Below are 25,425 nucleotides of genomic sequence, written 5' to 3' on the forward strand. Positions count from 1 at the left end.
ACAACTCCGAACCCAAGGAAGCAATGAGATATCCATTCAGCCATTAACTTAGAGAGACTGACATCTATAACTCTACTCCAGGCAACTATAATTAGTACATAGGGCAGCTACCAGTGAAGGAAACTACTGGAGCATTTACATGCTGAAAATTAAGTACTCGCTTGGATGTTTGCCAAAGTGTTATCCTTAGGCCATTTAAAGAGCCAGCCGCTAAGAGAAGCAGGTTCACCCTGAAAACACGAAGCTCCCATTTCTGCAGCATTTGGTTTGCTTTCATGGTCTCTACTCCATTAATCCAGGATTTGGTTTCAGAAGAGAATGACAGATGAAGAACTGTTGCCAGTCCATGAATCAGGTGAGATAAAGTATCTCAACACATTTCAAAACCCCATCATGAGTTCTGAAGCAAATCTCGCTTGAATCTCTAAGTGGGAAATGTAAAGGAATGTAGAGACGACCTTGGGGAAGGAATGGGCCATGAAGGGAGGAGAAACAAAAATTAATTCCTGTCTTGATTTTGTGTGTTATAAAATGGGGCCAGGAGGAACTTTCAGTGTTCAAGATTGAGGTCAAACTTTTATGGTGGGTCAGGTCAAGAAACAAAGAGGATTCCAGAAACAATATTTTCTCACTGCAGGATATTAACAATAGAGTCTTGAGACCCAATCAATGTCTCTTTGCCCCATCACAAAATAAAGGTGTGGTTATTGTGAGTTTTTTTCTCACACTTTCTACTTTCTCGGGACTCTTCCCTATTGTCCTCCCACTGCAACTCATCACATTGTTTTCCCAAGCTCACCCCAATATGATTGGTTAATCAGCAAATCATGATTCAACAAATCATAGTTCAGTGTATGAACCTGGTCTCATAAAGATACAGTCTTCAACTTCCTGCACCTCAGCTATGGAAAATGGAAACTAAAGTGTGGAAATTCAAGGGCAATGTCTGTTAATGGGTAAAAAAAACAGTCAAGCTCCCAATATTTCTTCCACAACTGACCAATCCAGAGGCTTTAAACTAGTTGCCAATCACAAAAGCAAATGTGCTTCTGGATTCATAAAGAACTCTCAAGCCCAAGTGAGTTATAGTAACTCATTGTGCAAATGTCAGGCCTCAGATTGTATATTTTCTAAGAAAAATTTCCAAGTCATTCAGCAACAGCTTTCTGTCTTCCTTCCAATAAACTGGTGGCAAGATTTAATTGATTGGTTTTTGAAGATAGCCATCGGGGTTTAGAAAGAGCAGCATCAACCCTGGGATCTTGCACAGCAAAGTTAAGGGCATATGTTTTATGTAACTGAAATATCTATTCTACAGAGGTATTTCTAAACACTGTAAAATAATTATAATGAAAAACAAGACATAAATGTACATCTTCCACTTCAGCACAGACATATGGTGTGCTTCTTCATAACAACTCTTCCTGCAAAAAAATAATAATGATATTTTAAAAGTGTTATCTAATCCACCTGGAATGGAATGTTTTCTCCTTTTTATCATGAGGATTAATGTGTGGATGTTTTTAACCACTTCAATATCTGTCCTCTCACGCACACTGGAGTTATCTGTAACCATAAAAAATGTTACATAGAATGTGCACTCGGTCAGTGGAAAGTCAAAATGTTGCCCCTTTCCCTGAGTTTTATGATGGAGACAGATTTCTCTAAAAGTTTGGAAAGTGACATTTTATAGGGAATGAGTTATATGCATTATCGTAATTTTGTTAATACTGATAAACAGTAACCATAATTTTCCAAGGAGTGGAAAGAGAGAGGGAAAAAATGGAGAAGTCAAAAAGAGACAATACACCTACAATTATCTTCTAGATAATTCTTCTATTATTGGTATCTCTCCTTCCTCTTTACTTTCAAATTGGGAGGAGGAACAGGAGGGTTAAGCAAAGCAAGTGTGTTAAAACTACTAAAAAGTCAACACACATCAGACCCAACTTAAGCCCAGAGATAAAACAGCAAGGTATAAATGAGTTAAATCTTTCATTTGCTTTCACTTAATGGACAGAATCTTGCAAAACTAAACCTACCATCTGGTAGCGCAGTGGTTAGAATGCAGTACTGCAAGTCCACAGCCTGGAGTTCAAACCTGGCAGAACTCAGGGTTGACTCAGCCTTCCATCCTTCCAAGGCTGGTAAAATGAGGATCCAGATTGTTGGGGGCAATATGCAAATAACACTTCTACATTGTCTAGTGCCCAGAGAGCGCTGTAAAACGCTAAATGCTAACGCTAAAATGCGATAACCTTCTAACCGATTTGATGATATATACCCTGAGAGATCCTAGGATGTAGCTATCCTGAACCCCTTGCCTCCAGCTTGGGACAGTGCAGTCTCTTAATCTGGACCTCTCTCTTGGAAAGCTCTCTGTTGCCAAATTCTCCCCCACTGCTCCTGCAGGTGTACCTTTCATCACATTGCACCTGTTTTATTGGGGAAGGGCTGGTGTCCCAAAACCAAAAGGACAAAAATGGAACACCTCTGAAAATTGGTGATTTTAGTGGATTTCAACTGTGCAAGTTCAAAATGGGGCAGCAGACAATATGTGATTGCCTCACTCTACCTTATAACAAGGCCGTACCTCATAACTTTTTGTACTGGTGAGCTAGTGGGATTTGTACTCCAAGGAAAACTAGGCCCATAATAATATTTTTTAAAAATATTAGACGACGTATGGCTAGAGGGAACAGAAAAGCACTTACTGAAACTTCATAGGCTGCACACAAGACAAATAAACTCCTTTCTCCAACCTGCATCTTTCAGATGTAGTGAACAAAAGCTCCCAAGATTACTAGTCAGCAGATTGCGAATTCTAGAGCCAAACAGATCTTGAGGACACCATGAGATAACATTGGTCTTGATATGCCAACACCTTGTTTGCAGGTATATGAGTCTTTTCCCATTGTGTCCTTGCCCAGATATATAAGCAGTATTGTCTGGATAGCTATCATCTGAAAGGAAGAACAAGCTACTGCACCTGGAGATCATGATCATCTAATTTCTCTTCAGATGAAAACAATCATCACCCTAACATCTCCATACTTTCCTTTGAAGGCATAGCTTTCTTAGTGATTGAGAATTTCCCGAGAGGCCTTTGCTGCAGACAGCAATTTTTTTGCTTTTATCAGGCTAAAGGTGTGGTTAAACTACGGTATATTATCTGAAGTTTTAGAGAGCAATGGCCAAGCCAGAAAGGCAAGCCTAGGCAAGACAGTGGGAAGGAACACTTGCTGGTGAAGGGAAATGTCTACGTTGGGAATTGCAGGTGACTTACAAAAATTCATTTAGTGAGTGTCCGAAGTTACCACAGCAAAGGTGATATTCAACAGATTCTGACCAGTTCTGGAAAACCCGTAGCGGAAAATTTGAGTAGTTCGGAGAACTGGCAAATACCGCCTCTGACTGGCCCCGCTCCCATCTATTCTCTGCCTCCCGAGTCCCAGCTGATCAGCTGGGTCTTCTTTTGTTGCCCTGCAGAGGAGAATGGAGCTGGAAAGCAGGTTAGTGGGGTGGGGAAGGAATGGAGATTTTGCAGTAACCTTCCCCTGCCATGCCCACCAAGCCACGCCACCAGGACACACCATGCCCACCAAGCCACATCCACAGAACCGGTAGTAAAAATTTTTTGAATCCCACCACTATACCATGGCACTGAATAAAGTGACTTATGACCATTTTTCACACTTACAACCATTGCAGCATCCCCATGGTCACTTGATCGAAATTCAGACCCTCGGAAACTGACTCATGTTTATAACACTTTCAGTGTCCTGGGGTCCTGTGAACCCCTTTGGTGACCTTCTGACAAGCAAAGTCAGTGGGGAAGCTAGATTCACTTAACAACTGTTTTACTAACTTAACAACTGCAAGAGTTGTTAAGAGATATATTTAACTATTATTACAAGAAGAGATTATCAAATGGGGCAAAATTTACTTAACTCTTGCTTAGCAACAAAAATTTTGGGCTCAGTTGTGGTTGTAAGTCGAGGAGTGCTGGTATTATTGTACAGCTGCATAAAGTTCATTTATTTATGTTAATTGAGTAATGCTGTTCTTCCTTACTGTGGCAAGGCATCAGTAGATATAGAAAAGTATCTGGTTTAAATTAGGCAACAGAGTGGACTATAAAAACACAGCATCAATTTAAGTGTTAGAGCCAAATATTTGTTTTGGAACAAAGATCAGTTTGGCAGATAAATTATAAAAGGATGGTTTCTAGGAGTCAGCCCAGCATTTCCAATGTGTCAAAATAACAGATAACAGATAATCAGAGTTGGAAGGGACCTTGTAGATCATATAGTCCAACCCCCTGCCCAAGCGGGAGACCCTACACTATTTCTGACAAATGACAGTCTAATCTCTTATTGAAAGTCTCAAGTGATGAAGCTCCCACAACTTCCGAGGGCAAGCTGTTCCATGGGTTGATTGTTCTCACTGTCAGAAAGTTTCTCCTTATTTCCAGGTTAAATCTCTCCTTGATCAGATTCCATCCATTGTTCCTTGTCTGGCCTACAGGCGCTTTAGAAAATAGCTTGGCCCATTTCCTCCCTGTGGCAGCCTCTCAGATATTGGAAGACTGCTGTCATGTCTCCCCAGGTCCTTCTCCAAGCTCAGTTCCTGTGCTATATTAGCATACTCCAAACCCTGACATCTGATTGGTCCACACGGACCACAGCCGGATTGGCTAACTGAGCGGCCATGCTTGGTGCTCTTAGAATCTACTGCAATTGGCTGAGCCGGTCGCGGGAGATTCAAAGCGCTGTCATTGGCCGCCGAGCCGCAGGCAAGCCCTTTAAAAAGGATTGCCGCGGCTCCTATTCTTTGCAATGAAATAGACCTAAATAAAGAGCTGAACATTACCAAATGGTCTCGCGTCTCTTTGGGAACCTATCCACCCCGATCTAACAGTTCCTGTAACCATTCTTCGTATATTTTAGTTCTCTCCCATAGATATTTTTCTCAGCCTGTGTCAAAGCTTGTTGTCATAAACTTCTTTGGTACTGTAATTACGTTAGAAACAAAGTTTAGATTATATGTTTTCTCTCTCATTCTATCACTCCCAGATCAGAAGTCTGCTCTGAGGAAGTCCACATGCTGCAATCAGTATACACTATATTCCAATGCCTTATGTGTGTATTGACCAGATGTAACTGTTGTCCCCAATTCAGGTCTGAGCCTAGTGCTGAAGCCAACGAAGAACACCAGACTCGAGGTGCTGGTTTTATTTCCTTTTATTGAAGCCCTTCAGCAAAACGGGTCCCAGCCAGCAAAATGCCAGGACCCAGAACAAAGGATTAAGAGAGCTTTATACAATTTCACCAAAGCAGAAGGCGGGACAAGGCAGGATATATAAGAAATATCATCTAACAAACATTTAGCAATAATCTAACAATTTTTTCTATTGGTCTCTAGCCATCCCTATTCCCACACATTAGCCAATGAGTGGTCCAGAAGTTATCTTTTTTTAAAAATATGAATTTTATTTGGGTTTTCACAAAAACATAATACAAATAAAACATCTTTTTTTGAGAATAGCATGATCCCGGGTTATCACTTCTTCATACAGACACAAACTCAATTTCATATTCATCTTTGTGTTCTGTTCCATATCTTATTACTGTTTTAATATTTTCTCCATAATTTTTCCCCTCCCTTGGTTTTCTCCACTTTATTTTTAATTATCTATCTAAATTCACTTATATCTCTTTTTCTAAGTTTCAATGTCTTTCCAATCATCATATTTATACTTTTGTCTGTCCTGTTTCAATTTCATATTATCTTTTCTCATTGAACAAATTTTCCCCTGTAGTTACTAATTGAAGTATGACACCTTTATATATTTTAATTTTATCCATTCAACTCTTATTTAAACTTCAATTTATGCCTTTAAAATTATAACATTCAATATAGTACATAACTTCCAATCGAATTTTGCTTGGTACATTCTTAAAATACATACTATGTTCTTAAAAAAATTACATACATGACAATAGTAAATAAAACATTCCATTCCAATTCAATTCTATCATTAATATCAGTTAGAATCTTAACATCTTTAACATTTCTTTTCAATTGAATATCATACTTCCTTGTGAACATTTATAAACTTTTCATAATTAATTCTTTTTTTTCAAATCATTAATAATAATTAAAATGTTCCCATCCTTTCCTAATTTCATTCTCTCATTCACTTTATTTCATTTATTAACAAACATTCCACTGCATTACAATCATTTTAATCATACATTGTTTCATATTTTCTAAAATTATTTGTATTTCTAATATAACAATACTATCTTATGTACCTTTGCAGAATCCCTTTTTCAATTAAATTTTCACCCGTTATCTCTAAATAGGCTTATACTTTCAATCCTTATACCTTTTCCCTGTTTCTCTATATCTTGTTTCTGTCTTTTATAACTTCTTTCCTTTCCTTCTTCCTCCTCTTCTTCTCCCTTTCCTTTTGCCCCCTTGTCTCTACTTCTAATTCTCTCTTCTGTGATCCTCTCTTCTGTTGCTTCTTAACATTGTAATTATTTTTCAAACTATTCTTTTTTTTGGTTGTTTTTTCAAATCTTAAACTTTTCACTCTTTTTCCCCTCTTTTCACTCTTTTCCCCTCTTTTCTTTTTTTTCCCCACATAAAATTACTTGATCATTAAAGATGGCTTTTTCTTTGTCCCAACTTTCTTGTTCTATGAGCATTTCTTGTTGTTTCTCCTAGTTCCAGATCTCCATTTCTAAAAATTGAAATATGAAGCCAAAAGAACCTCCTCCTTCTTGTGCATCTTCTTTCTGTTTTTTAAGTTCCATTTTCAGTTCTTCTAAAAGTGATGCCATTTTAAACACTTTTAAACAACCACCTGATTGATTTTAGTCCCTTAAATTCAATAGCCAGAAATCCAAAAATCACCAAATAATCCAAATCCAAAGCTGTTTCTTCTTGCTTCTTTTTTTCCATTTTCTCTTCCTGGGGTTCTATTATTTTGTTACAAAGTTTCAGTTAAAATGTATCTTTTAGGAATCCTGTTAAAGTTTCACTGTAGGTTCCTTTTAGTTCCAGGCAGTTTCTTCCATTTTTCCAGATCCCGCCTTTTTATTCTTTTTCTCTCCTTTCCTGCTTTTAAAGGTTTTTGAGAATCCCAAAGTCTTTGCTATCCCTTTGACATTTTATTTTCAGCTTAAATGCCTATTGATGTCAAAGTGGATTTTTGTCAATTTCTTACTTAAATCTCTTAGCTGTCAGTATAAGGAAGGGAAGGGAAAAAAAATCCAAATCCTTTCCCTTCCCTCTCCTTTGCTGCTTCAAAGTCTTCTTTGGGAACAATGTTATTTTTTATAGTTCAAATCCAGGGTACCTTATGTTGTTGCTTTTTCAGTTTAACCCGGTCAACCTAAAGTTTCTCTTCTTATCTTCCTCCTGCACATTCTTTTCCGGTTCAGTTCTTCTTTGAGGTGGCCATTTCTGACCACCGCTGCAACCGCCTTCAGGAAAGGGAGTAATGGCCAGCTGAGGAGGAGAGATGCAGCTCTCCTTGACCCTGCTGGTGGTCTTCCTCCTCTTCACCACCTCTACAGGGTGGCTTAGCCCCGAATCCAGCCAGCTCGGGGCGCTCTGGCGGCGAGCACGGATCGAAACCATGCACAATTGCGGATTTCGGTCCGTCGCTGAAGAAGCTCAAATTGGAAGATGGTCCAGAAGAATGCACTTTCCATTTGATCCAGGCCATCCCTATTCCTAACTTCTAGCTGAGGTACGCAGGATGATTAACCCTTTGTTATCTGTCCTCTAACCACTTAGAACAGGTACAAGTGTTACACTTGCATATTATCTGGGAATAGATACTTTGTTCTTGCCAGACAGACTCCACAAATACAAGCTTCCTGTGTGTTTTTTCAAGTGTATGCCATAGCCTTGCTTTGTTTTAGTAGAATCCGAAAATAATGGTACATGGGAATGATCCTGGGAGACAAGAGCCAGAAACCACACAAAAGTTAGATCAAAGGCAGCTGAGCCCACAGAAGCAATGTGGGTGTGGCAAGCATATTAGAGAGGACTCTTCCTAGTTTATTGGATTGTAAAGGCAAGGTGGGGGGGAGATATTTGGACTTCTCACAAGATTGATGCCAATCTTGCCTTAAGCAGCTCCCAGTACATGGTTTAATGAGAGCCTAACTTTCTTCATGTGGCATAGAATTTAAAGCATTTATTGGCAACATACTGGGATGGTAGCAACTGAAAAGCACAGACAAATTATATGTTGATGTTCTGGGAGAAAAGGTAGCAATGTTGAAAGTGGCAGGGAAAAAGGAACAATAAACTTTTGTCAAGAGAAGGGTTTGATACCTTTCTACAGGTTGAAGGGCTGGTGAACTTGATTGTGGCTTGAAAAACAGTATTAAAAAGGTCTAACTTCCTTAGCTCCTGTGCATAATAAGGAATGTTTGACCTATTGACCATACAGTTATGAAACTCTACAAACTCATAAATTGTCCAGAAGCTGACATTACCAGCATCTATCAGGATTCACAGCATCCTCTTCCATCTTGCTGTCCCTACCTATTCACCTAACCCAGGGGTATCAAACTCAAGGCCCGAGGTCTGGATCCAGCCTGCAGGATGCTTAGCTTTGGCCCATGGGGCCACCCTGGAAAATGTGGTGCCTCTGCCAGCAAAAACGGAGGTCAGGAGGGCCACGTGCGGCCCTCGTGAACTCCATTTTGGCTTGCAGAGGGTTGCAGGAGGCCATTGCAGCCAGAAACGGAGCTCAGGAACCCATTTTCACTGGCGGAGTGTTTGGTCCACCACAGAAATGAGTGATGTCAAACTGACCATGCCCACCCCACCCACGCCCACCCACCCCTCTCCGGAGGTCAAACACAATGAAATCGAGTTTGACATCCCTGACCTAACCCTTTCAAGGATGAAAAAAGAGAGAAGCACTCGGGGAATGCCTGCGCTTAGAAAATCGGAATCGAAAGGCTTTCTAGATACCTCTTGCAAGGGGGCTGGATGGATGTAGCTGCAACTGCACACAGTGATAAAACTGCATGGAATGTTTGTATCTGGAGGTGCAAAGAAGCACCAATACATTACAGCTGAAAGGAGAAAACGGGGGAGGGGGGGGGCTGGGGGAATGTTTCTTAGGAATCCATACGTATGTCAGATTCTCCACTAGAATAAAACGAAATCTTCCAACAGGCCATGAAATCTTTCCATCTCCAATCCAATTAAAGCTAGGCTACCCATCTTCCATTCAGAGGGGAGGAAGGGAGGAGCGAGCCCTCTGATCTTTCTACTCGGGGCTGTCAATCAGCATCTTGGATTAAAGCAACACAAGAGCTGCCTGCTCTGTGGCATTGTCCCTCCTTCTCCTGCTTTGCTTCACATCTGCTTCTCACCTAGGCCACCAGAGGAGCAGGCAAGCAGGTGGCTCTCAGCTCAGCAGCAGCTGCCTCATCTCTTCCCCCCCCTCCCCTCCCCCAGGACCAGCGAAGAGGAGCCTGGTTTGGCTTCAGCCGTTGGGAGTTGTTGTCCCAAGTAACAAGCTCACCCTTTGTTTTGCAAAGGGAGAGAATGGAGGAAGAATGCTTGACCTGGAAACAGAGACTCTATCGTGGTAGACGCGTCTGCTTCCCTACTGTGCAGGCTTTGTTGGATTTGCAAGATGCTGCGTGAGAAAAGTGACTTGAGTGAGCCACGGCTGCCAATGGCAAGTTACACCTCTCACCTCCCCCCGCCCCACAACTCTAGGGTCATAAGAAATAATGTCTCTCCCTTGTAATTGGGATCAATGGCTCATCTTGATAGCAAAGTTCCTTAAACAGCTTTGTGCTATATCTCCGCCATGGGCTTCTGTTTTTTTGTGTATAACTAGCACGACTAGTTGTGCATGGTTCTTTGTTTTTTTAGCAGACAGATTCAAAGGTTTTAAAGAGCCAGGAAGATTCAAAATATGGGTGTAAAATTATTTATTAGCATGGAGAATGGGAATCCTCAGTCAGATGCTGACGTCGTGTAATTCCCAATCCTGTCAGCTGGCAATTATGGAAATTGAAGTCCAAAATCTCTGGAAGGTTTCAGGTAAGGGGAAAGCTGCTTAACATTAGCTTCCAAATCCTAAACCGTTTATTTCTGCCAAATGCCAAGCGTTCAATAAAAAGGTCTATGCTAAGCTCCCCATGACAAATCCCTAAGGCCAAAAGGCTCCATAGAAATGAAATATCTGCATGAGGGTGTCAGCATAATACAAAGCGGCTACCACTAGAGGCATCTGATTTAGTATCATCTTTCTATGGTTCCAAAAGAGAGCCCTATATTAAAGACAAGGCTGAGTTTTTATTGGATGAAAGAGAAAATAATATTTTAAAAGCAGCAAGGTCTTTGGGGAGAAAATGTTACTCATAGATGCTTACTGTAGTGACAGAGGGATGTTAGCAGGAGATACATGGCCTTTTTTTTTTATTACAGAGTGATGTTCAGAATAATAGAGTTGGAAGGGATCTTGCAGATCTCCTAGTCCGGGTTTAGGCATTGTTATAACTAATATAACACTAGCATAGCAAGAGCACCTAGACTTATATATGGTTTCACAGTGCTTTTACGGCCCTCTCTAAGCAGTTCACAGAGTCAGCCTATTGCCCCCAACAATCTGGATCCTCATTTTACTCACCTCAAAAGGATGGAATGCCGAGTCAACCGTGAGCCTAATGGGATTTGAACTGCCAAATTGTAGCTAGACGGCAGTCAGCAGAAGTAGCCTGCAGTACTGCACTCTAACCACTGCGCCCCCACGGCTCTTGATATGAAGTTTATATTATTGATATGAACTTTATATTATTTCCAAATAACTGTGCTAAGGTATGGAAGGAAGTTGGGCATATTTCAAGATGGGAGAAGTTATAACTGTTATTATTAGGGTGAATTTCTGTGACAAAAAGGAATATATTACCGGAAATTAGGTTTTTTTTAGTAAAAACTACCAGTTTGATAAATGACATACCTTTTACGCAAAGACCAAAAAAAATTTGGATTTATATGGAATGGGGGACGGGGAGAAACAGAGTTAAGTATAATATTTTACAGGATGCAAAGAAAAGAGGGGGATTAGGACTGTCAGACCTTAAATTGTATTTTGCTGCCTAATGTTCAGTTTGGATGAACAAGTGGGTGCTGTTGAGAAACAAAAAACAATTTAGAAGAATTCAACCTGAGGTTTGGATGGCATGGGGTTTTATGGTATAACAAAATTAGAGTTAATGTAGACTTTCAAAGTCATTATTAAGTGCTATATTAAGAATATGGAATTGATATAAGTCCAAGCCATGCCTGAAAATGCCTTCACCGGTATTAACACAAGAAGCATTTTATAGAAAAGAAATACAGTAGCAGGCAGATAAACGTTTAACATAGCAAGACTTATTGGTACAGCAGCAAAGGGAACATAAAGTGAAGTCAGGAGAACAATTGTCTGCATAAATATTTAGCTGCCCATGTTTTTCATAGGCACAGTTAAGGGAGACATCTAATATAGATTAAAAAAGGACTGGAATTGAAAAAAACATAAAATGGAATTTGAAATCTTATTGTGTACAAATCATGAATATGTGATTGTTAAAATGTATAAAGATTTGCTGAGATTTAAGACTGAAGAAGTAGTTTAAGATGATAAAATGGGCTAAGAATGTTGGTTATAATATACAGATGGACCAATGGGAGAAAGTGTGGTTAAAAGGACTGAAGTTCACATTATGTTACATTTTGAAAGAAAGCTTTTATAAAATTATGTACCGCTGGTATATGAAGCCAGAGAAATTGTCTAAGAAGTATAAAGAACCTCTAATCAATGTTGGAAATGTGGAGCACATAAAGGGCCGTATTATCATACATAGTGATTTGTGAAATAAAAATTGGATACAAAACATCAATTTATCCCCCCCAAAAAAAAATTAAAGATTGCAGTTTAGATGAAACCAGAACTTTTTTTACTGGGACTTATGAATAGCCAAATAGAAGAGATTTATTGAAGGCTGATCTTGTACATTATATGGTAAAAGCAATATCAATAGCACTTAGACTTATATACCGCTTTACAGTGCTTTACAGCCCTTTCTAAGTGGTTTTTAGAGAGTCAGTATATTGCCCCCAACAATTTGGCTCATTTTACCCACCTCAGAGGAATGGAAGTCTGAGTAAACCTTGAGTTAACCGGGTGAGATTTGAACTGCCAAACTGCAGCCAGCCAGCAGTCAACAGAAGTAGCCTGCAGTACTGCACTCTAACCACTGCGCCACCGTGGCTCATTGCAGTGAGATTTTGGTAGAAAGAAAGAAATGCCCAATGAAGAACCATTTTTTTCCTAACAATATGGAGATGGTATTAAAAGTGGATTTATGATGATAGGCTAAGAAAAATGTTTAGAAAGGATGTTTCACTGGATCTACAAAAAAACTGTTTTAGATATAGTCTGTATTAAGAATACTTATTATAATAGTAAAAACTTATACAACTAAACTTAAACTAAACTAAACTTAAAAGAAACTTCCTTAAAAAAAAGAAAAGTGAATAGAGTAAAAAGTTCAAGGAAAAGAAAGAAGAAAAAGAATATAAGAAATATATAAGGAAATTACTTCCAACCTTTGTCACAAGTATAAAAGATTTAATAACTGTTTACCACCTCTAAAGTTACATTTATCTTTTCATCCCAAATCTCATCAGTCTATAAACAAATTCATAAAGTTTCATCTTTTGTATCCTTGCATCAACAAAAAGTCCACAAACTGTTGCCAGAAGTCCATAAACTGTTGCCATAACTTACTTTAGCCTTGATCAAATAAGCCAACTCTATATTCATCCTTTTATTTTTAACAGTCTTAATTTTTAAAATTCCTTCAAATATTGTTGTGGGATTTGATTTCACTTCATTTTTTGTTTGTCCCATCACATAGAATTCAACAAGTCTCTTTTTTAAATCAAATTTAAAAAACTTATCCAGATCACTCTCTTAGTTTGAATTTATACTTGTTGAGAATTAATTGTAAAATCTTAATGTAAAAGTTAAATATTGCAATTTTATCTGGACCCTTTGTTCTTTTATAACTTTCTAGGATTAAAATCTTTTTAGCCTTTTGCTGTCTATTTCAAATTCTTTAAATTATTATGCTCTAAGTAAAATTTTATTTCATTCAGAATTAAAGGCAGATTCACCCAGTTTTCAAACTTGTCATTCTGAAGATCTGTAATAGCTTAGAAATAGTTAATGAGTAATTTCCAAAAGTGAAGAGGTTTGCAAACTAAAAATATCTGCCACAGTTGTAAGACATCTAATCCCATCATCTGCCGATGCTCAAACCAGTCTTCTGCAGTCTCCTCATGGGAAACAGCAGTCCTGAACATATGTGGGCAACTTCGGATCCTCCCTTTATCCAGAGAGGTTCCAAGGAGTCTACTCACTAGTTCCTTGGTCTTTGTCATTGGCTCTATTTTCACAGAGCCATCTTCATTTTGCCATCTCTCTCTCCCTGAAGTCAAAGATAGAAAAATCTGAAATGCCCACACTGGAGAGGTGGATTGTAAAGATTATGAAATTGGCAAAAATGGCAAAATTGATCTGTTTGATTGGGTATAAGACAACAAGTATTTTGGTCAGAGACTGGAACGCTTTTATGGACTTTTTTGCTGAAAAATGGGGAAAATGATTTCTGGATTTGCTGATTGAAAAGGGTTGAATATGGGGAAAGGGGAAGTCTGGTGTTAACCTTATAGAGCAAGGGCTGTGAAACTCGTGGCCCAGGGGCCGGATGTGTCACACACTGGCCATGCCCACGCCTGGTTTAGCAAAGGGGGAAAAAGTCCCGATACGTCATATGATGACGCCGTGACAACACAAGTTTGACACTCCTGTTATAGAGGAAGGAAATGAGGATGAGATTGCAACTGTGATGGAGAAGTTTGGAAGTTGCTTCTTTTTATATCTTTTCTTTCGTTTGCCTTTCTTTCTATATTCCCTTTTTCTTAAACGTATATCTTTTACCTCTGGAAAGTTTTCAATAAAAATTAAAAAGCCAAACATGCAATTCATGGTTGACTGAAATAGTAATAGCTCACCCTGAAAATATATATTTTTTTAAAAATGTAAACAATTAAAAACTAAATGCATAAATTATTTTGCATGCCACCCAGAGTCACTTGTTCATGGGATGGCTTTATAAATTAGATAAATAAATAATCATTCAAATATATCAGTTACAGGGATATCTTGCCATATTAATCAATTCCAACCCATTTTACTGGGTTTGGCTCAGAAGAAAATCGCCCTGTCAGCCACTTCTGAATGACATTCCTATTTTATTTTAATTTACAACCTGCTAATTTAAATCCTGGCTTTATTTACCGCCAAAGGATAGAGGATGTAACTGCAAAAGCCAATTAATTAGATGATTGATTAATTTCAGACAAGGCATTTGAAAAGAGTTCTCACAGCAAACTAAACCTGGCCAAGTTTCTAAGCTAACCCGACTTGGCCTCTTTTCTGAATCTCTCCAAGGTATACATCAGGTTGAGAAATTGAAACAAAACCTGGACCAAGATACTATACTGGCAAACTATTTGTGCATTGTTGACAAGAAAACAAGTCCAAGTGACAATACTTCCAAAAGAGTTTTGACAGATCCCAAAATAGAGCACTTCTTGGAATTACTCTTTTCAGCTTCCAGCCACTATCCATTTTGACATGGCATACTGAATCTGTCCAGGGACCTCCTAAAATGAGATTGGGAGAAGAAATGGTGGAGAAATAAGCGTTAGACATACAGGTAGGACTCAAGTTATGACCACAATGGAGCACAAAATCTCTGTTGCTGAGACAGTTGTTAAATCATTTTTGTCCCATTTTATGACCTTTCTTTCCACATTTATTAAGTGAATCACTGCAGTTGTTAATCACATGGTTGTTGAGCGAATCTGGCCTTCCCATTGACTTTGCTTTTCAGAAGGTCACAAAAGGGGGTCATGTGACCCTGGGACAATACAACTGTCATAAATAGGAGCCAGTTGCCAAGGGTCTGAATCGTGACCATGTGACCCTGGGGAATGCTGCAACCATCATAAATGTGAAAAGGGGTCATAAATCACTTATTTCAGTGCCATTGTAACTTCAAACAGTTCACCCAACCAACTGTTGCAAGTCAAGGACTACCTGTGGTGGTTGAATTCTTCAGTGATGCTTCCTCGACCCCCCAGGGGTGGATTCAACTGGTGTTACTACTGGTTCAGTGACTACGTTTTGTGCGCATATGTAAAAAACCTTAAGCTGTGCTGCCCAGACAGCTGAAAAGTGCTGCATGCAGGTAACGCAATGTTTGAAAATCCTCTTCTTTCCTGCTTTCTCAACCTCAGCTGTGCCGTGCAAAGCAGCTGAGGTTGGAAAAGCAGGAAATAAAGGTCAGGTAAGAGCCCAGGCGGGCATGTGGGCCAAACAGCAGGAAACACTGAACCGGTTCGGTGTCTGCTGCTCTTCAGAGCTACCGGTTCTATAGAACCAGGCAGAACCGGTAGCATCCCACCCCTGCCCACGCCACCCCAATGCTGCTATGTCTGTAAGACAAAATGGAATTTTGTTCTAAAAATATGCTTTTGACAATTGCATCACTGGCTCACCATAAGTCTCCTGCATGCTGAAGACAAATTTGCTTTAATGTAGTTGCTATGCAAGCTCTCCACATTTGTGGGTTTTTTTCCTTCCTTGGAAAATCAGGAATAGAGACATAGAGGATGATGCCAAACAGCTATGCTGCATGTATCTAACTGCATATTCATTCTGCACATACGGTACAACAACCCTTCCCATTTCTAAACTGGACAAAGGGTGCTACTGACTGCCACTATTAGTTGGTTCATAGGGGAAAATTCCAGAGCTGGATATTTAATAACTTTTGTTAGGTCCAACCAAAATATCTCAGAACACAGTGATTTTTTTTAGAACCCTCGAGTCTTTTTCACCAAGCAACTAGCTACAGGTAGTCCTTGACTGTTCAAAGTTACAGCAGTGCTGAAAAAAGTGACTTATGACCGTTTTTCACAGGTATGGCCTTTGAATCATCCCCATGATCATGTGATCAGAATTCAGACCCTTGGCAACTGATTCATATTTGTGACTGTTGCTGTGTCCGAAGATCATGGGATCGATCACCCTTTGTGATCTTCTGACAAGCGAAGTCAATGGGGGAAGCCAGATTCACATAACAACCAGGTTACTAACTCATCAACGGCAGTGATTCACTTGACCACTGTGTCAAGAAAGGTCATAAAATGAAGCAAAACTCACTTAAGAAAAGAAACTTTGGACCCAGTTGTGGCCATAAATCTAGGACTACCTATACAAAGGAGAGGAGAGAAGGAAGAAACTAGGAAGTTTAGACATTAAGCCAGATGTTTCATTCATGAAATATGCACGGCAAAATCAGTCTTGAGATCATAGATTGAGACATTAATTCCAACTTCTTCTACCTAGGTCATATCTAGACGTGGCCTCTAACTCCCAGACTTCTCCAAACAGCACGGCCACTGCTAAGAATTCTGGGAGCACTCAGTTAATTTACTCATAGATATCATCTGTATCAGATTACACCGAGAATACAGGAATAAAGAACACAATTCTCCAGCTAGATGGGAAAGCAGCTTAATAAAAAAGCAATGCAAAACATCCTTTAGCTGAATTTGTTTCAGAATTCTTCTAAACCAGGGGTCCCCAAACTTGGCAAGGTTAAGACTTGTGGACTTTAACTCCCAGAATTCCTCAGCCAGCTTTGCAAAGCTGGCTGAGGAATTCTGGGAGTTGAAGTCCACAGTTTTAAAGTTGCCAAGGGTGGAGACCTCTGTTCTAAACTCAAGGGAGATCAGAGCAGAAAAGGTTTCCTTGAGATATTTGGAACCCAGAAGCTTTGAAGCCCTGCTTGAATATGGCCTCCAAAGAACTCGATATCTACAGTAGATAAGGAATTTCTCTCCCATCCAATTCACAACTGATCTTCAAGGAAGATGCCACAAGAGATGTCAGCCACTACAATAGATTCCTATCTACCAGTAGTAGCACTTATGGCACTTAGATTTATATACCGCTTCACAATGCTTTACAGCCCTCTCTAAGTGGTTGACAGAGTCAGCATATTGCCCCCAATAATCTGGGCCCTCATTTTACCCATCTCAGAAGGATGGAAGGTTGAGTCAACCTTGAGCCTGGTGAGATTCAAACCGGTAAATTGCAGGCAGTCGGCAGGCAGCAGACGTAGCATCCAGTACTCATTCTAACCACTGTGCCACCACGGCTCAAGTAGGTGATTGATAATCCAACTCTGATGGGTAAAAGGCATTCTAAGATACTCCTTCTATAGATAGCTCAATTTTATTCTTTACGCTCTGAAACTGTGACTTGGAGGAGAAGCCATCAAAAGCAGGCATTGCTCCTGATGATTAGGCTGTTGATACCACAATTTTTTTCTCTTGGTGGCTCTAACTCATCAGTCAAACAAACTTAGAAGTTCCTCTGGTTGTGCAACAAGCTATCAATAGTATCAAAGTCACATGCACATTTTTTAAAAAATGCTTTGAATTCTGTTATTGATATTGGTTAACAATTCACAGCCAGTCTTGTTATTTTTTTTCATAACTATTGATGGGAACATACAGTCACACTCGTATACTGCTCAGGCAAAACAGATGTAACCAATGATGCTTTCCCCCCTCACTCTCCAGTTTCGGCCCAACAATTTTAGAAAGCAAATGGATTAGTCAAACTTATTCAGCAAGTTATTGCATTCTAAGGATTGATGGAGCTAATGGGGGACAAACTTTAAATATGAGAAACAGGGCAGAATAAGGCATGTGCCTTGACAGACAGTCTTCAATATCATGAAACTTTATCAAATTTATTTATGTGCCAATTATTTTTTCAGTCTTCATGGGGACAATCCCTTATGAGATTTTCTGGCATAGGCACAAAAAATACATTTTTAAAGAGGCACAAGTCTGAAACAAACAAACAAACAGAAAGAAAATAGAACACAATACAGACACCCAATATATATTAAACTATATACATAGAAATGATTTGTTTTTTAAATGAGAAATTAAACCTTGTCTACAAGGTTTGATCAATCTCTCAATAAAGAGCTGATTCAAAAACTTGGTTTTTTTTTTTAGTTTCTGACATTGTGTATGGAAAGAGTTTATTGATGTTTTCCGCCATTAGGGCTTGCTTTCCCAATATAGGCCACCTGGTATTTCCTGGTAATCCCATTTCAGGAGGTAACCATATGCAACTCTGCTTAGCTTCCAAACCCACAGAAAAAACTCACAAAGCTCACAAAAAGGAAGTACAAAGCCCAGATTCACAAGCTAATCAATTCCCACAATCTATAGTTAGTTGGAGAGATTTGATGCAAGCCCATCTCTAGAAATAAAATGCAATTAACAGTTTTATTAAAACTGACATTTAAAATGAATACTTATGCTAGATTTCCTTGCCTAAAACCTAAGGCTGAATTTAACAACACCTTTTGAAAATGCAAAGAACACAAGGAAAACTTAGCAGTCATGTTATCTTGCAGAGATAATTTGGGGAATGTTTAGGGAAGGTTATCTTTTAAAATCATTACAGTCAATCGTATAATTATATAAAGTTTATTCAGAGGATAAACAAGTAAAACAGAAGAACAAAGGAAGGCCCAAATTGCCACTTAAAGAATTTAAAAAAAGATCAATAAAGGCAATTAACTTGGCTGCTATCTATTTAACCCTAAGCATGGGCAGAAGGCATTGATAAGAGCAACATCTCTCATAGAACCAAGAGATGTAGAATGGAATTTCAATTTTACAAGAATCTGAAATCAGTGAAAGGGTTTCCCTTAGCAAATTCTTCCATTTTTAAGTCAATTATTTAGCCAGAAAGTCAGAAAATTACTCAGGGTGTAGGGTCACCTTCTTAAAAGTTTGAACTTGCACTTCAAATCATCCATACAGACAAGGAGAGATACCTAATTATGAAAAGCAAGCAACTTCTGGATAAACTGAACAAGGAGAGATTCAACCTGGAAATAAGGAGAAATTTTCTGACAGCAAGAACAATCAACTAATGAAACAGCTTGCCTTCAGAAGTTGTGGGAGCTTCATCACTTGAGACTTTCAAGAAGAGAATGGACTGCCATCTGTCAGAAATGGTGTAGGGTCTGCTTGGGAGGGGGGTTGGAATAGATGACCTACAAGGTCCTTTCCAACTCTGTTAATCTGTGTCTGTGTATGAGTTTAGAGATGAAGAACCTATGCTTATCCACATTTCAAAACAAAGATCCTGATAGATACTAGTATTTATGGCAAATTCAAAACTTCTGAAAGGCAGCAGATTAAGGCTGTATTTGGTTTTAGCAGTGCTCCGGATTCATTTCAGTAAATACTAAAGCCATGTTTTATTGCAGATGCTGTTCACTATATGTGGGAAGCTACTTAGAAGGCCTATGAGATAACACATGGATGTGCTCGACACACTTGGCTTACAGTGCAATGTGCTGTTGCTAACAGCTACCTCCTGGAGATTGTTTTGACTCTCTGGAAACTTTAGAACAGAGAAGATTTGAAGAAACTTCATAAAAAAGAGAAATATTTACTGAGCATCAATATGAGAAAGTCGCTTTGGCTTCCAGAAAACTGTTAAGGTTACCTGAACAGATCTAAAGATTGAAAGAAAGAAAAAGTGTTTTGTAACAGAGAAAATAAAATGTGAAAAACAACCAGAGAAAGAAAGGAAACAAGAGAACCAGTTAAGTCTAAAGGTGAAGACACCCATTTGGAAACCGGGAGACAGTGAGTTCTAGTCCCACTGTAGCCATGAAAGTCAGCTGGGTGACCTTGGGCCAGTCTCTCTCAGCCCAACCCACCTCACAGAGCTGTTGTTTTGGGGCAGATAGGAGGAAGAAAGAGGCATTATGTTTGCCACCTTGAGTTACTGATAAAGTAATAAAGACAAGATAAAAATCTAATAAACAAACTAATGGTGGTATATCACCTTTTCATCAGAAAATATGGTAGTCTTTTTCACTGCATTTAAGATGTTTCTGGATTTATTGTTCTGACCCAAACCTTGTTCCAAGGAAACAAACACAAAACAGAGGTAACAGCAAAACCTTTTAATGATTCTTTACGAATTCTGTTCCTTCATGGTTAAAAGGCTATTTCAAACTAATTGTCTCTGATAAGAATGAGCCTTGCCAAGGTTGTGCAAGGCTGCCAAGAACACAAGATAAAGTTACTAAGAAAAATTTTAAACACAATGAATCTCCAAACACCAACCAAGATATTCCAAACGTCCACAAGGCTTGAGTGCAAAAACTTCTTTGCTTCCTGCAAAGAACTCCGGTTTCTCAGCTGGCTTTTATCTCTTAAGGGAGAGGCCATTACCCTGCACCTTACTCCCGAGTCACCCATGCTGCTGCAGCTACTCTTTCCTTCAAGCAGCCCTGCACGCACATGCACTGTTGCAGGCTTCTCGGGGACCTCTCCATCAATGCTGCCAGCCTCCACAATCTCCAAAGGCAGCATTCCACTCCCTGATGGTCCTGGCCCAATCCCTGCATTGCATCCCTCATCTGAGTCCTTGCTCTCCGAGACCTCAGCCGTCCGCAACCTGCTGCCGGCGAACCACAACATTTATACACCTGTGTTGAGGACAGAACATGATGGTACTAGAGATGGATACTAAGGGAAGCTATCCATTGATCCAGGTATTCATGGAAGGTATCCATCCATCCATCCTTCCTCCATCCATCCGTCCATCCAGGAATGAGACTGATGTGTTTGTGATACTACAATTTGCTTGTGTGTAGACAGAGTTTGGGAAAGATGGGAAACAGATTGTCAAAGCAACTCTTCTACACCATGGGAGTAGCAGGATTTTCATAAATTCACCAAGTACATTAATGTTCAGAAGCCAGTGAGATAGTCAGATGAAGTAAATAGGAAGAATACCAAAGACCTCCATCTGGGGCAGGGGTGTCAAACTTGATTTCATTGAGGTCCGCATCAGGGCTGTGCTTGACCTTCGGGGGGGCAAGGGGCATGGCCAGGGTGAGTGTGACCAGCTCGACGTCACTTGTGTTGGGGGCTCCTGTAGTGGCCCAAGTGCTCTGCTAGCAAAAATGGGCTCCCAAGCTCCATTTTTGGCTGTGATGGCCTCCTGCAACCCTTTGCCAGTGAAAATGGAGCTCGGGAAGGCCGCTCGTGGCCCTCACGTGCTCCGTTTTCACTGGCAGAGGCACCGCAGGCCAGTCCGTTGCTGTTTCCAAGGCAGTCCTGCAAGCCAGATCTAAGCACCCTGCGGGCTGGATCCAGCCCCTGGGCCTTGAGTTTGACATAACAAACTCTTTCTCAACAAAATTCAACTCCTTTTGGAGAAGAAAGTGTATACCTTTAAGCATTGTTTCTTTTTTTAAAGTTTTGGAAATCAAAGCAACGCTTTTTTACATAGAACACAAACATTCATTCGCCAAAATATTTACTGGGGGAGTTAGGCCAAATTCCACATCACATCAAAGGTATGGGTTTGATAATTGATCTCCAAGCATGCACGGCAAGATAGTTTGCTTCTGCTCTGCCTTTTGGCCCTGTTGAATGCATCTTTTTAAAGTCTTCTCTGCTTTTCCCTTTGCCATCCAATTAAAAGACCCCACCCTGTTGATCTGCACTTTCTAAAGAAACTCAGCTGTCTTAACCCTATCAATCTCCAACTTTCCCACACTGTGAGCTCATCTTTCATTTCACTATAAAGCAGGGGACCACAACAGGTTTTTTTGTGTGTTTTTGTTTTTTAGTGTAACTTTTTTCCCTCTGCTTCCTCTCAAAACTTTCTCCCTTTTCCTTCCCTTGGTTTTTCTCCAGCTCAGAACAGGAAAAAGAACGAATCTGTTTGTGGTTCATCTGGGTCTTTTTCCAAAACTGAACTGTGTTTTTGAATAATTCAGTTTTGGAAAAGGGACAAAAAAAAAAAAGTGGGCGGGCTGAGCACAGATGGACTTCAAATAATTCAGTTTTCAAAATGGCTGGAAATCCCCAAACTCTAGTGAAGGTCATTTGTGCTTCTGGAAAGTAGAAATGCAAACCTATGGGTCAGAAAGGAACATAAAAATTGTTTTTCTAACCCTGCATACTGGGAAATGGATCTCTCCTCAGTACACAGAAGAAATACACTGAATAAATAAATGCACAAATAGACAAATTATGTATACATGAATTCTTGGGCAGGAATACAGGTATAATATTGCATGAGAAGGATTTCTAAAGTCCAGGGCAATTCTGCACGGCAACTTATGCTGCTGGCTAATATTCTAAAACCAACTTTAAGAATTCCAACCTAGATTGGGCTGGCACTTAGTCAAGCCTACAATAACCATAGGAATTGGCTGGTCATCCCCTTCCAATCTCTGCAGGGAAGAGAAGACTTGTGAATTGATTGCTACGTCGATTAACCTATCAGTGCTTCCCTTTTCTTTTTAGAGGTTACAGGAAGCTCTCAACTTATGACCATGAATGTAGCGAGGGTTCAAAGTTACAAGAGTGCTGGAAAATAATGACTTACAACCAATCCTCATGCTTACAACCACTATCGCATTCCTACGGTCATATGATCACGACTTGGATGCTTGGCAACCATCATGAGTTTATATTTGTTGCAGCATCCTGTGGTCACTACTTGAACCTTTTCAAGTGGCCTCTGACCAGCAGAGTCAATGGAGAAGCTGGCAGGAAGAGTCATTGGTTGTGGTTGCCTGATGTCTTGCTTAACAACCACAGTGATTCACTTAACAATAATGGCCAAAAAGGCCTCGCGTAAAAACCGTACCACTTAATAACAAATTGTCCAGTCCCTATTGTGGTCATAAACCAAGGACTAGCAGTATTCCCTTCTCATTAGGCTCCCATGTCTTTCCTTTAGGTATTTGCAGAAACAGATGCTTTCACACACACACACACACACACACGCACACACACACACACACAGTCATTTCTCCTAGAAAAAAAAATCACTTACCAAGTTGACAAAATCTTGATAACAAATCTTTCCATCCGAATTGTTGTCTGCTAAGGCCAAAAGCACTTCCAGTTTATGTGGATCCAGTTCAGAGCTATGTCTTTGGAGAAGGTTCCGAAATTTCTCTGTGCTGATATAACCTGTGTTCTCAGGATCCAGCTGGATACAGAAACAGGTAAAGAAAGGGAATGATGCACTAATGCAGCAGACATATCAACGTGAATTGCAGGAACAGGAAATCCTTGACTGACAACCGTTTAACGGCTGTTCAATAGCAATAGCATTTAGGCTTATATACCATTTCACAGTGCTTTACAGCCCTCTCTAAGCGGTTTATAGAGTCAGCATATGGCCCCCAACAATCTGGGTCCTCATTTTACCCACCTTGGAAGGATGGAAGGCTGAGTCAACCTTGAGCCTGGTAAGATTTGAACTGTCAAATTGCAGGCAGCAGAAGTAGCCTGCAGTGATGCACTCTAACCACTGCACCACTGCGGCTCTGAGTCAAAGTTACAACGGCACTGAAAATAATGACTTAGGACCATTTTTTAGCACTTATGATCATTGCAGCATTCCAGTGGATGTGATTCACATTCAGATGCTTGACAACTGACTGATATTGATGATGGTTGCAGTGTTCAGGAGTCATTTTGTGACCTTCTGACAAGCAAAGCCAATGGCGAACTCAGATTCATTTAACAACCATGTGACTAATCTAACAACTGCAGAAATTCACTTAACAAAGGTGGCAAGAAAAGTCATAAAATGGGACAAATTCACTTAACAAACTTTTCACTTAACAACATACATTTTTGCCTGTATAAATGTCCCTTCTCTGCTTCCACTTTAGGATCATATGTGTGCTGTCAGTCTTTGTTAGGAAACAAATATCTTCCAATACTTAACAAATCTATTTAATGCTAAAACTGATACTACCCCAAACTCCAAAATTCCAATCACCTTTCTTCCTGGATGTTTACTCTGGCTTGCTAAACAAACTATGGCTCAGAAACCAGGGTTCAGTACTTAACCCATGAATTATTCATTCATAGTTAAACAAACCTCAGTTAGTTGAGATTGTGAGCATGTTAGGTCATAAAATACGTTTCACAAATCCCAATGGCTGCATTCTCATAACATATTCAATCAAGTCAAACAGCCTCATTGTATTTAAATATATGGTTTGAATGCAGATTCAATAGCAATAAAGAAGAATATTTGTAGCTCGGGGCTGAAATGAGGGGCCCTTGGTGCTTTCTGAACTTGGTTGTTTTCTTGCAGATCTGCCATTACTCAAACTAGGTAGCATCATCAGTGGTAGTCACTAGTCATTGATGATGTTGCCTAGTTTGGGTAATGAAACAAGCACCAAGGACCCCTCAGAATGTAGCATCGGGAAGGTTGGAAAAAGAGTGAAAGTGGTACAGTAACTGATGAAATGAATGCATATCTTTCCGGGAGCCACTATTGCAGCCTGAATTAATATGAGTAATAAAAGAAGTGTTTTATGGGATGGGAGGTGGTTGTTGCTTGAATTTCTAAATATCCAGATTGATTAAAAATGCAACATTTTAATAGCAAAAATAAGCAAACGCACCCATAAAGGATGGGTATGATGAGCCCCTCCCCCCAAGGAACTTATAACTCGGTTCTAAAATTTCAACTGCCAACCCACCCACCCTGCCAAAGTCACGTAACTGTATCTTGTTCACCACTCAGCAACCCGCCTTCATTTACAGCCATTTGTAGCAGCATCCCACGGTTATGTGGTCACAATTTATGGCACTTTTGCCAAACCCCAACATTTATTTCCAGGTTTTTGGCAAAAAAAAAAAAAAAGAAAATAGAAAACAGAGAGTTTGCTTAACAATTGCCATGTTTGCTTAATAACCCTCACAAAAAAAAGTAAAAGCAGAACAATCATGTGGTGGCCTGCTTTACAACTGTTATGACTTATAACCATAAAGGGAGGCTCCATTATGGTTGTAAATGAAGGCAGGGGTGGTATTCAGCAGGTTCTGATTAGTTCTGGAGAACCAGTAGCGGAAATTTTGAGTAATTCAGAGAACCGGCAAATCCCACCTCTGACTGGAGATTCTACAGTATCCTTCCCCTGCCACACCCACCAAACCACACCCACAGAACCGGTAGTAAAAGAAATTGAATCCCACCACTGAATCAAGGGCTATCTGTACCACATTTTCAGCAATGAATAACCACAGAGTGCATCTTTCCTTAAACCCAGCCTCTTCTCTGGATTGACACCTGAAAAGGGAGAGGATATTGTCCAATTCTCAAGGCTGGTTTGTCTCATGACTTCAACGCTTCTGACTACAAGA

At 39.8% G+C, this 25,425-nt stretch overlaps 1 protein-coding gene across 1 annotated transcript in view; it reads right to left on the minus strand.

Annotated features, from left to right (window-relative positions):
• Positions 1 to 25,425, minus strand: part of RHBDL3 (rhomboid like 3) — a 127,975-nt gene that overhangs the window by 45,451 nt on the left and 57,099 nt on the right. Inside the window, exon 4 of the mRNA XM_026711171.2 lies at positions 23,087 to 23,245. Coding sequence (XP_026566956.1) covers positions 23,087 to 23,245 — 159 coding nt within the window. The remainder of the gene's footprint in view (positions 1 to 23,086; positions 23,246 to 25,425) is intronic.

The sequence above is a fragment of the Pseudonaja textilis genome, chromosome 2, assembly GCF_049901715.1.
Source record: "Pseudonaja textilis isolate UNSWEBS1 chromosome 2, rPseTex1.2, whole genome shotgun sequence".
Classification (NCBI taxonomy): Eukaryota; Metazoa; Chordata; class Lepidosauria; order Squamata; family Elapidae; genus Pseudonaja; species Pseudonaja textilis.